The following is a 15,608-nucleotide window of genomic DNA, read 5'->3' on the forward strand; positions in this document are numbered from 1 at the left end:
GTATGTACGGGAATCCCGCAACTTTGTCGACGTCTCCGTGAAGAGCCCCACGTGAGGGTGTGGGAGTCCAGCGATCCCTCGCCGTGTCCCCGATCGGTTCCTGATCGCTTATAATTTCTGAGTGGTCTCGTGAATCACTTGCGCGAGGTGGCAGTATGGCTGTGACTCATTTGCCTAGCTGTTGAGCATAGTTGGGAAGTTTTGTTTTGTCTCACTAACACACATAGCATGTCCTTTGTATTAGACGTATAGTTATTCAGGGAGCACAGACCGTTCTGAAGAGTGTAGCGGCAGTCAAATATTCTACTAATAAGAAAGGATACAAATCTAAAACTGATGATACTCTTAGACTTTGCAGTAAATAGCATACTTATGGTTCTGTTTTATAAGTAAAAAGTAATGGGAAGTCATCGTATACCTCGCTCCACATGGTGATTTTGAGTTATTTATGAAAGTACTAGAATTACACACATCAAAAAATGTTTTGCATCACCTCACTTCTGGAACCTGTATAGAAAATTGGAATACAGATCAACATAAACATTATTTCCGCCCTTTTTATTGCTGATGAAAACCACACATTGCATGTCATACCACCGTATAGTGAGATCTTCAGAGGTGGTGGTCCAGATTGCTGTACACATCGGTACCTCTAATACACAGTAGCACGTCCCCGTCCCCTCGCATTGATGCGTGCCTGTATTTGTCGTGACATCCCATTCACAAGTTCATCGAGGCACTGTTGGTTCAGATTGTCCCTCTCCTCGACAGCAATTCGGCATCGATCCCTCAGAATGGTTGGTGGGTCACATCGTTAATAAACAGCCCTTTCAGTCTACCCCAGGCACGTTTGATAGGGTTCACATCTGGAGAACATGCTGGCCACTCTAGTCGAGCGACACCATTATCCTGAAGGAAGTCACTCACTCACAAGTTGTGCACAACGGGGTCGCGAATTGCCGTCCACGAAGACGAATGCCTCGCCAGTATGCTGCCGATACGGTTCCACTATCGGTCGGAGGATGACATTCACGTTCTGTACAGCCGTTATGGCACCTCCGATGACCACCAGCGGCGTACGTCAGCCCCACATAAAGCCACCCCAAAACAGCAGGGAACCTCCACCTTGCTGCACTCTCTGGTCAGTGTGTCTAAGGTGTCCAACTCGACTGGGTTGCCTCCAAACACGTCTCCGATGATTGCCTAGTCGAAGGCATATGCGACACTCATTGGTGAAGAGAATGTGATAGCAATCCTGAGCGGTCCATTCGGGCGTTGTCGGCCCCATCTGCATCGCATTGCACGGCATCGTGGTTGCAATGATGGACCTCGTCACAGATGTCAGGAGTGAAGTTGCGCATCATGCAGCCTATCGCGCACAGTTTGAGTCGTAACACGATGTCCTGTGGCTGCACGAAAAGCATTATTCAACAGGGTGGCGTTGCTGTCAGGGTTCCTCCGAGCCATAATTCTTAGGTAGCGGTCATCCACTGCAGTAGTAGCCCTCGGGCGGCCTGAGCGACGCATGTCATCGACAGTTCCTGTCTCTCTGTATCTCCTCAATGTCAGAACATCACTTTGGTTCACTTCGAGACACCTGGACACTTCCCTTGTTCAGAGTCCTTCCTGGCACAAAGTAACAATGCGGACGCGATCGACTCGTAGTACTGACCACCTGAACTACAGACAACACCAGCCGTGTACCTCCTTCCTGGTGGAATGACTGGAACTGATCAGCTGTCGGACCCCCTCTGTCTAACAGGCACTGTTCATGTATTGTTGTTCACATCTCTCAACAGTCAAAGGGGCTGTGTTTGTGATACAATATCCACAGCCAACATCTATCTTCAGGCGTTGTGGGAACTGGGGTGATGTAAAACTTTTTTAGGTACGTGTATTATGAAATTTAAAGTGGACATTTTAATTTAGTTACAGGAAATGTATTTGAATGTGCGAATAAGGGCAACCTGCAACTGTAGAATCGAATGATAGCAATGAAAAGTTGTGCCAGACTGGGATTTGAACCCAGATTTCCCACTTTACATGAGTGATCACCTTAACTGTGTTGGATACCTGTGCACAACTCAACGGCCAGACTCATATTCCCGTACGTTGTCTTTCTGGTGTCACAACCTGTACTTGTATACACATTATGTAATTCCTGTACAGAGAGACATTTATTTGAGAGTCGCTGGCTTGGTCTTGGCAGAGTAATACAAAGTTGTAGTGCCTATATAGTACAGTGTCTGAAGAAATGGCCACTGTGGTGACTACAGGATATGAAATGGCAGTTGCAAATAAGGGCAACATCCAAGTGTGGAATGGAATGGCGACACTGAAAATTTGTGCAGGACTGGGAAATTTCCTGTATTTCATGACAGCTGTGGTCATTGCAGTCCCTATTCCTTAGGATATGCATGTGTGTCTAAAGAACATTGCATCATATTTCTTACAAATACACAAACTGCAATATTGCATTTAATTTAGTTTCTTAGGATATAGCCATTCTACAGCCACACTTAAGTCCCTTATCATATCATATCATCTAACTCTCTGGCATAAAATTTGCAGTGAGAATTATTGAAACTAGCAGTTCTGATTTCAATAAAATTTCTATAGACGCATTGAGACTGCAAAACCATTGTGTAAATACGTCTGGTTTAAGGGGCTCTGTATGTACACTGTGTAATAAGCAGTACCCGGACACCGGTCTGAAAATGACTTAAAAGTTCGTGGCACCCTCTGTCAGTAACGCTGGAATTCAGTACGGTGTTGGCCCCCCTTAGCCTCGAAGACAACTTCGACTCTCGCAGGCATACATTCAATCAGGTGCTCGGAAGTTTCTTGGGGAGTAGCAGCCCATTCTTCACGGAGTGCTGCACTGAGGAGAAGTATCGGTGTCGGTCGGTGAGGCCTGGCACGAAGTCGGCGTTGCAAAACATCCCAAAGGTGTTGTATAGAATTCAGATTGGGACTCTGTGCAGGCCAGTCCATTACAGGGATGTTATTGTCATGTAACCACTCCGCCACACGCTGTGCATTATGAACAGGTGCTCGATGGGTGTTGAAAGATGTAGTCACCATCCCCAAATTGTTCTTCGACAGTGGGAAGCAAGAATGTGTTTAAAACATGGATGTAGGCCTGTGCTGTGATAGTGCCACGAAAAACACCACGGGATGCAAGCCCCCTCCATGAAAAACACGACCACACCATAACACCACCGCCGCCAAATTTTACTATTGGCACTACACACGCTGGCAGATGATGTTTACTGGGCATTCATAATACCCACACCCTGCCATCAGATGACCACATTGTGTACTGTGATTCATCACTCCACACAATGTTTTTCCACTGTGCTCCTTACATCAAGGGAGGCATTGTTTCGCATTTACTGGCACGATGTGAGCAGCCGCTCGATCGTGAAATCCAAGTTTCCTCACCTCCCGCCTAACTGTCATAGTACTTGCAGTGGATTCTGATGCAGTTTGGAATTCCTGTGTGATGGTCTGGATAGACAGGGTGTATACGACCCGGGACAACCGGGAGATCTGGGAAAAACCCGGGAATTTTTTGATCCGGGAGAAAACCGGGAAAATCCCTGGAATTTTTTAGAATTTCGGGAATTTTTCATTGTTTTAGTTTTCAGCAAAATGTTTGTGATTTTGACTGGTAGGAACCGATACTCTAACAAAGGATATTACTGTATCCCGCTATTGCAGAATAATAATGCAGCAACAAAACATGAACGAGAGGGGGGAAAAACGAGCAGTACCTTCTTTCGCTTCTGGTTACGGAAGTGTGGCTGAGCGCCACTACTTAATATTGCACCGGTTAGGAAATGTAGAAAATCTAGCACTGGTGCCCAAGCAGCGTGAGTTGTGGTGGGGAGATGGAATGTCTCCACGTGACCTGTGATTACGTTAAGTGATTTTGTTGTTTCCTTTTAGTTTATTTTCTCACGTTAAATGGTAACAAACGGATTTTTGTGGCCGGGAGTTATCAAATGAATTAAAATACTTTCGCATAATTACGGAAGGTTAAAATATATTATTAGTTTTAGATTTTATTTCCACCTTCCTGACAGTCAAGCATTCACCTTGCAGAACAATGAAATTATTGTTGTCGGTTAGCCAAAGAGATTTGGCTTTCAGTAATCTTTTCTGTTTTATTTGAAACGAAGTGTTTAATTTCACACTATCGGCTAGTTTCAACTGTTCGCTGCATTTCAGTTGCACGTATGGCATTATGTCATAATAAAGAACCAAACATGAAATAATACAGTGCTGGTACTCCAAGAAAATTTACATTCGAATCTGGACATGTGAATGAGCATTTTAAGCCGAGTTATGCATTTTAGCGTGTTTCACGAAATTCCGATGCTCTTGAAGTATGTTCTGATGTCTTGTTTGTTTTTATGACATAATGTAAGATCTTTTGATGTTTTACACGTACGAATATACGGGCTTCCTGCGTCATCGTAGCTGCGGTGACGTCTGTTATCTCGCCTTCACTTGCAACTGCTGAAACGAACCTATTTCTAACAGGTCGCAGGAAAATATTGCGAATGGTGGTTTGAAAAGCGTTACATTCAAACCAAATTTCCTTTTACGCAAGATGAACTATGTGCGAGAATTTACGACGAATTACTTAAATCACAAAACGTTTGACTCTCATTTAAAAATCAACTCTTTGAGGACGACCATTTAGAATAATTTCGAGCCGCGATCAGACATTTACGTCGTTATTACAAATTTTACTGGCACATTTGTGTGATCTATCTTAAAGTGTAACACGCGCAAAAACGATCAACATTATATGTGGAAGTTTAACTTTTCTTCCAGCTTATTAATCTCTGAAATCAATGTTATATGTGGATGCTATGTATATTAATTTAAACCATTAACTTTTCTTATTTGTGTGTTCGCGCTACCTAAGAGTGATCGTGCTATTGGCTGACTGCATCACATGTCCTATGCTGTCATCAGCTGGCGACATCACGTGACAGGAGCTGTAACTGTCTTGCAAAAGCGCCTCGCAATCTCGATTTCAATGCTTCGGAAGGTAACATGCGGCCTTTGGTGGAATTCAAATTTATGTCTTCGTAATACGGACATATGCAGCGTACATGTTGCTGCACATCAAAGGTCTTTCAAAACGTCGGTATATAAGAACATAAACATTCAAAGGATTGATGAGTTTTACAATGCCGAGGAAGAGTATACTGTCACCTACCACAGAAAAAGTGTATTTTCACCCGGGAGAAAGTGTATTTTTAACCGGGAAAAATACGGGAATTTTTTTTCCTTGTCCACGTATACACCCTGATAGAAATCTGCCTATTACACATTTATGGCCCTCTTCAACTGTCAGCAGTCTGTCAGTTCAACAGATGAGGTCGGCCTGTACGCTTTTGTGCTGTTCGTGTCCCTTCACGGTTTCCACTTCACTATCACATAAGAAACAGTGGACCTGGGGACGTTTAGGAGTGTCAACAACTTCCACAGTGTAAAAAAATTTAGAAACTAAAAAAAATTGTGTACAGCAACATATGGTAGCATGTGCCACTGAACTAAAACTAAATGATGGCACATTCATAATTGTAACAGTGTATAGGTCCCCCTCAGGGAATTTCCAGCTATTTCTAGAAAACTTGGATGCCTTGTTGTGCCATCTGTCAGACAGGAGGAAGCAAATTTTCATTTGTGGGGATTTCAATGTTGATTCCCTGAAAGAGTGTAATAGGAAGAATGTCCTTGTAGTATTACTCAGTTCTTTCAATTTGAGCTCCATCATTGAATTTCCTACTTGGATAACAAATAACAGCAGGACATTGATAGATAACTTTTTTATAGACCAAGATAAGTTTAAGGACATAAATGCTTATCCTGTTGAGAAAGGTCTTTCAGATCATGGTGCACAGTTAGTTACAGTACATGACATAGCTCCATGCAGTATATCAAATCAGAATTTCAAAGCAGTGTGTTCAATTAACAATATAAATATTGCAAACTTTAGGGAAAGCCTAAAGCAGCTAAACTGGGATGAAGTGTATAAGGAAACTGATGTAAACTTGAAATATAACTTATTTCACGATACATTTTTAAGGGCATTTGAAAATTGTTTTCCCAAGAAAATAGTTAAACATAATTCCAAGAAAACATATAAAAAACCTTGGCTAACTAAAGGAATAAGAATATCTTGCTACCGTAAAAGAGAACTGTATCTAACAGCAAGAGGGCGTATTGACCCCGAAATTGTTCAATATTATAAAAACTATTGTGCGGTACTAAGAAAAGTTATTAAAAAGTCCAGAAGCATGTGTATCATGTCTGAGATCAGTAACTCTGATAATAAAATTAAAGCAATTTGGAATATTATTGAAAGGGAAACGGGGCAACCAAGAGCACAGGAAGACTTTAGTGCCATAAAACTGAATGACAAGTGTACTAACCAACAATCAGAAATTGAAAATATTTTCAATAATCATTTTTTAAATGTTGTGGAGAAAATAGGATCTAGATCTTCACTAGAAGAGGCAAGGCTACTAATAGGAGAGGCCATATCTGTGCAGTTTGATACAACTGCATTTCCACCAATCAGTAAAATAATAAACTCACTGAAAAGTAAAAGCTCTTACGGAATTGATGGCATTTCCAGCAAGGTAGTTAAAGCTTGTTCCCCACAGATAGGTAGGATTCTCAGCCACGTATGTAATAGCTCTCTGGAGCAGGGTGTTTTCCCCGATAGACTGAAATATGCCATTGTAAAACCATTGCATAAAAAGGGGGATACATCGGATATCAACAACTATCGCCCAATCTCTCTTCTGACAGCTCTATCAAAACTTTTTGAGAAAGTAATGTATTCAAGAGTAGCCTCCTATATTTGTAAAAATAAAGTACTAACAAAATGTCAGTTTGGTTTTCAGAAAGGCTTTTCAACAGAAAATGCTATATTCGCTTTCACTCATCAAATATTAAATGCTCTGAATAACCAGACATCACCCATTGGTATTTTTTGTGATCTCTCAAAGGCCTTTGATTGTGTAAATCGTGGAATTCTTTTAGATAAGCTAAATCATTACGGTTTGAGGGGGGCAGTGCACAAATGGTTTAATTCATACTTAACTGGAAGAATGCAGAAAGTTGAAATAAGTGGTTCATGTAATGTTAAAACAACAGCTGGTTCCTCAAACTGAGGTTCTATCAAGTACGGGGTCCCACAGGGTTCGGTCTTAGGTCCTTTACTGTTCTTGATATACATTAATGACTTACCATTTCTTATTGATGAAGATGCAAAGTTACTTAATTTTGCTGATGATACAAGTATAGTAATAACATCCAAAAACCAAGAACTAAGTGATGTAATTGTAAATGATGTTTTTCACAAAATTCTTAAGTGGTTCTCAGCAAACGGACTCTCTTTAAATTTTGATAAAACACAGTATATACAGTTCCGTACAGTAAATTGCAAAACTCCAGTAATAAATATAGACTTTGAACAGAAGCCTGTAGCTAAGGTAGAATTTTCAAAATTTTTAGGTGTGTCCATTGATGATAGGTTAAACTGGAAGCAACACATTGATGGTTTGCTGAAACGTCTTAGTTCAGCTATGTATGCTATTAGGGTTATTGCAAATTTTGGTGATAAGAATCTCAGTAAATTAGCTTACTATGCCTACTTTCATTCACTGCTTTCGTATGGTATCATATTCTGGGGTAATTCATCGTTGAGTATTCATTGCTCAAAAACGTGTAATCAGAATAATTGCTGGAGCCCACCCACGGTCATCCTGCAGACATCTATTTATGGATCTAGGGATCCTCACAGTAACCTCACAGTATATGTATTCACTTATAAAATTTGTTGTTAATAAGCCAACCCATTTGAAAAGTAATAGCAGAGTGCATAGCTACAACACCAGGAGAAAGGATGATCTTTGCTATGCAGGGTTAAATCTGACTTTGGCACAGAAAGGGGTAAATTATGCTGCCACAAAAGTCTTTGGTCACCTACCATACAGCATCAAAAGCCTGACAGATAGTCAACCAACATTTAAAAATAAATTAAAAGAATTTCTAGATGACAACTCCTTCTACTCATTGGCTGAACTTTTAGATATAAATTAAGGGAGGGAAAAAAACTAACTTAAGCATTAGTGTCATGTAATATTTTGTGTAATGTAATATCTTGTACAGACATCTTTTATTAACCTAACACGTTCCACATAATTACAAAGTGTCGTATTCATGATCTATGGAACAAGTATTAATCTAATGTAATCTAATCTAATCTGTGGAAGTCTCACGTACAGACGTACGACACCCAATGACCTGACCACATTTGAATTCTGTGAATTCCGTAGAGTGCCACATTCTGCTGTCTCACGATGTCTAATTATTACTGAGGTCGATGATATGGAGTACCTGGCAGTACGTGGTATCACATTGCGCCTAAAATAAAAAAAAACGTATGTTTTTGGGGGTGTCTGGATACTTTTGATGACATAGTGTGTTTATGAAATATGGGCTGGAAAGATGTTCACAACACATTTGGAGTCAGTGAAAAATGTTATGTATTCTGTAATATATTGTACAGTTTCCAAAAAACGTGTTACAAACCATTCAGTTCGGTTTTTTATTGATTATTTTATTTGAACGTGTCAGTCTAAATATGGGTCAAAATCGCTCAGTAAACTGATAACGTGTGGCAGAGTGGAAGTGAGCGACCAGTTGTTGGTGGCAGCTCCAGTGAGATCGTCAGCGATGTGCCACCCCTGTCTATCTTTCTTCTTTTTTCTGCCAGTACTTAAGGGGGGTAGGACGTCAAACAGGTCGTCTTAGAGCAGGAGAGACACCACAAGACATTTCAAATTTCCACTGTCTATACTTTTACGAATAAATTCATAAAACTGTGTCAGCATGACCAGGAATGATTCAGGTTTCACAATCATAGCAGTGAAAGTTCAAAAACATAACAAAATAATTTTGTTATGTGTGAAAATTCATATTATTCACTTCTATTGGCTGCATTTGTTGCTATAAGTACACATTTCTTCATAAATAAGAGAGATTCTTCGACGAGTTTTGCGCAGCTTACAAACCATACTTACAGGTGTATGAAAAACTCTAGAAATTATTTAATTTATTAAAAAATGAATGTGCTGTTACATTTTAAACCTCATGTTTAGAAAAAACTCAAGTTTTATAGTTAATTATCTCAATTTGTACCACAGTTTTTAATAGATTTGGAAAATTCTAGAGTTTCATACACTTGTAAGTATGGTTTGTATGCTGTGCAAAATTCATCAAGGAATCTCCCTTCCTTATGAAGAAAAGTGTACCTATAGCAACAAATGTAGCCAATGGTAAATGGAAAAAGGTGGAATACAAATGTAAAAGAAAAAAAATTATTTTTTATGTTTTATAGCTTCCACCAATATAAGTGTAAATCTTGAATCCTTCCTGGTCATTCTGACAAAGTCTTATGAATTTATTTGTAAAAGTATAGACAGTGCAAATTAAAATGTCCTGTGGTGTCTCTCCTGTTCGAAGTCATCCCGTTTGATGTCCTACCCCCCTTAAAAGCTTCAGAATACAGAAAATGGGAGTACCAGTATCAGCACCAGAGGAGTCTCGCAGCCAGTCTGTTCACGCTGTCGTCTCCTTTTGCAGGACCCACGGTTGGAGGGCGGATACGAGAACGTGCCGACGCGTGACATCCACATGAAGCAGGTGGGGCTGGACCCGCAGTGGATGGAGTTCCTGCGCCTGTACGTGCGGCCGCTGCAGGAGCTCGTCTTCCTGGGATACATCCACGACGTGAGTCTGAGCCCGGTTCTCCTTGCTGCAGCTCGTTTCTGTCCGAGCCACCGGCAGAGTACACTTATACTGTGACGTCTGTTGTGTCGTTGTATTGCAAGGGGCCACGTATACCACTTGTATACGTATTCATCTATGTCATTGTCGTCGTCGTCTCCTCTTTCCCTCGTCGTTATTGGAGCACGAGAAATGTTTATGTTAGTCAAAATGTTCTGACAGCGAACTGATAGTTCTGTACTGACAAGTTACTCTGTAACTGCAATATATGATCTGAAGATGGGCAGCTAGCCTGAAACCGGTCATTGAAAATAAAAAATAGCGATCAAAGATTGAAATGCTATATTTTAATTTTTGTTTATGTTAGTGTGTACCTATTTGTTGTCGACACCACACGTGCGTGGCAACGGTATCACCGGATTCCGGAATAGCTAGCTTAATATAGTGTAAAGATAGTGGGTTTCGATGCTGCGTTATTTAAGTGTGATATTATTCTTCTCTTAACATTTGAGACTTTAAGAACCAGCTACTCTTAATCAGGCCCAAAACTCGACTTGTAAAGAGAGCACTTGTGATTGGTCTGACACAATATAAATAATAAGGCTCTACCCCACTATAAACAAAGTATCACTGTACATGAAATAACAAAATATACGAATCAACTTCTTTATATTTTTCCTTTTTATCCAAACAAATGCATTCAATGTTTATTTCACACCCACAAATCATCCACACCTCAATCTAGAGTGTAAATGTCTCCATGAAAAATAGTACACTGTAACCACTATGAGCTTTTGGGTTGCTAGGCTACTTCCATCAACAGGATTTATATTGGATTTTGAAAATGATCTTTCTACCCAAACTTACATCCTCCACAATGGCTCGTCAAATATTCTACCTGTGGTGTGACCGCCAGACACCACACTTGCTAGGTGGTAGCCTTTAAATCGACCGCGGTCCGGTAGTATACGTCGGACCCGCGTGTCGCCACTATCAGTGATTGCAGACCGAGCGCCGCCACACGGCAGGTCTAGTCTAGAGAGACTTCCTAGCACTCGCCCCAGTTGTACAGCCGACTTTGCTAGCGATGGTTCTCTGACTTCTACGCTCTCATTTGCCGAGACGATAGTTAGCATAGCCTTCAGCTACGTTATTTGCTACGACCTAGCAAGGCACCATATTCAGTTACTATGAATGTATTCTGAACAGACAATATTGTGAATCATGTACCGTCAAGAGCGACATTCATCATTAATGAATTAAAGTTAAGTATCAAACTAATTACGTTCGCTTTCTCAATTCTAATTCCTTGTCATGTTCCAGACCTCACGTCAGTATAGTCCTTCCCTCCTCACGCCAGCCTGCGTGAGCTAAAATGTATGCATTTCGGCCTCCTCTAGTAACACGGTGTTGGCTCTTCAGCCAACACTACACTACCCTTTTGCAACAATTAAGAATTCTCGTAAACTGTGTTTTCACAAGTTTAAAGCAAACCATCGCTGCGTGAAAGTAGTGTTGATACCACGGCACACTTGCGATGCTTACTAACCTGTCACGAAATTGACCTGCATACATCTACAACCAATTTCAAGGTCATACTTCACCCTACATGATAGTGTGCAATTGAACTTCATCAAATTATTTCTGGAATCGTAATCACTGATCCCGACACTGACCATCCATAAACGCACAATTAACACTTTTTTTCTTTACTTTCTAAGAGTATATGAATGACATCACATCATCTACATAGTTATTAAAATATTATTCCAAATTATCTCAAACATTTATCGTCATTATATTTTAACAGTAATCAGAAGAAAATATGATTTATTATCAGAAAGTAACACATAACAGATCGCAAATCGCACATAAGTAGATGACAGCATTGCATAGCGTCGGCACGCAAGCAAAACTATATAAAGAAATCCCCCAAATCTCAATTCCTCCATACCAGCTGACAGATACAAATAAGATATTCAAGACCTCATAAATCAATCCCAACCTGTAATGTTATACGGCCCTCTAATGTTATGCACTCTAAGACAAAAAATGCACCGTGAAGAAATTATCCACATGCAATGGTAACCAATGGGCATGATGTACATGTACAGACAGACAAATGATTACAATTTCAGAAAGATTGAATGATTTATTCAACAGAAGAGTTTCACAAATTGAGGAAAACTGTAACACATTGCTGCATTTCTGGCCATTATGTAAGTATGAGTGTTGTCCAGAAAATATTGCGCCGCATTTTTTTTTCCCAGCGAAAAACAATGCTATGAATGCAAAACGTTATGAATGTATTATTTGAAGTCTTCTGAGGCAGCGCGCCAAGTTTCTGTCACATCCGACAGATAGCGTAGCTGCAGGACAGTTTCAAAATGGCATCTCTACGTTATAAACGTCAATGAATTTCTCACTGCAGAGAAAGGAACTGTGGGGAGTATCCACAAACGCTTGTGCAAAGTGTACGGAGCATCTGTTGTCCACAAAAGTACAGTTAGTCACTGACCACGGAGGATGAGGTCAGTAGAAGGCGGTTCGGCAGAGCTCTACGATTTGCAGCAGTCGGGGTGACCGTCCACGGCTGTCACACCCGGCACGTTGCAGCGAGCTGATGTAATTTGTGAGGACAGACACATTACGACTCTGCAGTTGGTGCTGCATCTGTTGGTCGGCAAAGGAAGTGTGGATGTAATTATTCGAAATCTCGGACATTCAAAAGTGTGTGTGAGGGTGGGTCCCGCAGTGTCAAAACAGTGGATCAAAAATCACACAGAAAAAACATTTGGCTCGATTTGTAGAAATATTTTGAATCTGAGGGGGAGGCCCTCATGTTCCATTTTGTGACAGGTGACGAAGACTGGATTCACCATTTTGAGCCCGAAACAAAACGACAGTCGGTGGAAAGGTGCCATTCCGACTCCTCACTGAAGAAAAAACTCAAAAGTAACTGCTTTCACTGGTAAGGTCATGATCACCGTTTTCTGAGACTGGGAGGGCGTGATTCTCATTGATGTGATGCCAGGAAGTGGTACCATTAAATTCAGAGGCATATGTCGACACAAACCAAAGAAACTGCAAAAAGGTGGGAATTTAAGGAGATGGGACCTGAATAAACTGATAGAACCAGTGGCTATAGAGAGTTTCAGGGAGAGCATTAGGGAATGATTGACAAGAATGGGGGACAGAGATACAGTAGAAGAAGAATGGGTAGCTTTGAGGGATGAAATAGTGAAGGCAGCAGAGAATCAAGTTGGTAAAAAGACAAGGGCTAGTAGAGATCCTTGGATAACTGAAGAGATACTGAATTTAATTGATGAAAGGAGAAAATATAAAAATGCAGTAAATGAAGCTGGCAAAAAGGAATACAAATGTCTCAAAAATGAGATCAACAGGAAGTGCAAAATGGCTAAGCAAGGATGGCTAGAGGACAAAGGTAAGGATGTAGAGGCTTATCTCACTAGGGGTAAGATAGATACTGCCTACAGGAAAATTAGAGAGACCTTTGGAGATAAGAGAACCACATGTATGAACATCAAGAGCTCAGATGAGGTGGAAGGAGTATATAGAGGGTCTATACAGCGGTGATGTACTTGAGGACAATATTATGGAAACAGAAGAGGATGTAGATGAATATGAAATGGGAGATATGATACTGCATGAAGACTTTGACAGAGCACTGAAAGACCTGAGTCAAAACAAGGCCCCGGGAGTAGACAACATTCCATTACAACTACTGACAGCCTTGGGAGATCCAGTCCTGACAAAACTCTACCAGCTGGTGAGCAAGATGTATGAGACAGGCGAAACACTCTCAGATTTCAAGAAGAATATAATAATTCCAATCCGCAAGAAAGCAGGTGCTGACAGATGTGAAAATTACCAAACAATCAGTTTACTAAATCACGGATGCAAAATACTAACGCGAATTCTTTACAGACAAATGGAAAAACTGATAGAAGCTGACCTCGGGGAAGATCAGTTTGGATTCCGTAGAAATATTGGAACATGTGAGGCAATACTGACCCTACGACTTATCTTAAAAGCTAGATTAAGGAAATGCAAACCTACATTTCTAGCATTTGTAGACTTAGAGAAAGCTTTTGACAATGTTGGCTGGAATACTCTCTTTCAAATTATGAAGGTGGCAGGTGTAAAATACAGGGAGGGAAAGGCTCTTTACAATTTGTACAGAAACCAGATGGCAGTTATTAGAGTCGAGGTACATGAAAGGGAAGCAGTGGTTGGGAAGGGAGTTAGACAGGTTTGTAGCCTATTCCTGATGTTATTCAATCTGTATACTGAGCAAGCAGCAAAGGAAACAAAAGAAAAATTTGCAGTAGGAATTAAAATCCATGCAGAAGAAATAAAAACTTTGAGGTTCGCCTATGACATTGTAATTCTGTCAGAGACAGCAAAAGACTGGGAAGAGCAGTTGAACGGAATGGACAGTGTCTGGAAAGGATACGATGAACATCGACAAGAGCAAAACGAGTGTAATGGAATGTAGTCGAATTAAGTCGGGTGATGCTGAGGGAATTAGATTAGGAAGTAAGACACTTAAAGTAGTAAAGGAGTTTTGTTATTTGGAGAGCAAAATAACTGATGATGGTCGAAGTAGAGAGGATATAAAATGTAGACTGGCAATGGGAAGAAAAGCGTTTCTGAAGAAGAGAAATTTGTTAACATCGAGTATAGATTTAAGTGTCAGGAGATCGTTTCTGAAAGTATTTGTATAGAGTGTAGCAATGTATGGAAGTGAAACATTGACGATAAATAGAAGCTTTCGAAATGTGGTGTTACAGAAGACTGCTGAAGATTAGATGGGTAGATCACGTAATTAATGAGGAGGTATCAAATAGAATTGGGTAGAAGATGTGTTTGTGGCACAACTTGACCAGAAGAAGGGATCGGTTGGTAGGACATGTTTTGAGGCATCAAGGGATCACCAATTTAGTATTGGAGGGCAGCGTGGAGAGCAAAAATAATAGAGGGAGACCAAGAGATGAATACACTAAGCAGATTCAGAAGGATGTAGGCTGCAGTAGGTACTGGGAGATGAAGAAGCTTGCACAGGATAGAGTAGCATGGAGAGCTGCATCAAACCAGTCTCTGGACTGAAGACCACAACAACAACAACAACAACAACAGTGTAATAATAATAATAGTGATAGTGGCAGATGCAAAATCTGTTTATATGTGTACAAAAGTGATATTTTATGATGTAGCAAGTTCTTAAGGACAGAAATTCAGGTTGGTTGGACCAGCTAACAGCATTGGGAAATATGGAAGACCAGCAACAAGAGGCACGATACCTTTATCTCGATATGACAAGTAAAAGAGCCTGCTTCAAATTTGAGCATCTGGAAGAGTCAATAATTCCTGAAATAAACTGTGCTTGTTCGAGGTCACTGTTAGTTGCTTCAGTGCAAATCAAATAACACAGTTACATCTGTTGTAATTGGTATGGTTGGATTAAAGGCTGTGAAGTCTTTTTGTTAAATGGCATTCTCGTTGTATCAGTGATGCAGTCCATCAATGTAAAACATTGCTCATGCACTACAGTGTGATGTCCGGGTGTAGCCTCATGCTTTGCAAGCTGTTTTCTCATGCCTGTAACTATTTTCTTCTAGTGACTTATTATGTCATTTCCCTCCTATATCTCATACTAAATTTCACCATACAGATTGCACAGTCTTAATTCTCTCCTTCATCAACAGGAAGATTTTCAACAATTTGCTGTTTTCTTTGGATTGATTTTTCCTCTAATAAATGCA

General features: G+C 40.4%; 1 protein-coding gene across 3 annotated transcripts in view; it reads left to right on the forward strand.

Annotated features, from left to right (window-relative positions):
* Positions 1–15,608, forward strand: part of LOC126295284 (procollagen-lysine,2-oxoglutarate 5-dioxygenase) — a 508,510-nt gene that overhangs the window by 474,421 nt on the left and 18,481 nt on the right. For all 3 annotated transcript variants that reach the window (XM_049987713.1, XM_049987714.1, XM_049987715.1), the window contains one exon: positions 9,679–9,825. In XM_049987713.1, the coding sequence (XP_049843670.1) occupies positions 9,679–9,825 (147 nt within the window). The remainder of the gene's footprint in view (positions 1–9,678; positions 9,826–15,608) is intronic.

This window comes from Schistocerca gregaria, chromosome 11, assembly GCF_023897955.1.
Source record: "Schistocerca gregaria isolate iqSchGreg1 chromosome 11, iqSchGreg1.2, whole genome shotgun sequence".
Taxonomy (NCBI): Eukaryota; Metazoa; Arthropoda; class Insecta; order Orthoptera; family Acrididae; genus Schistocerca; species Schistocerca gregaria.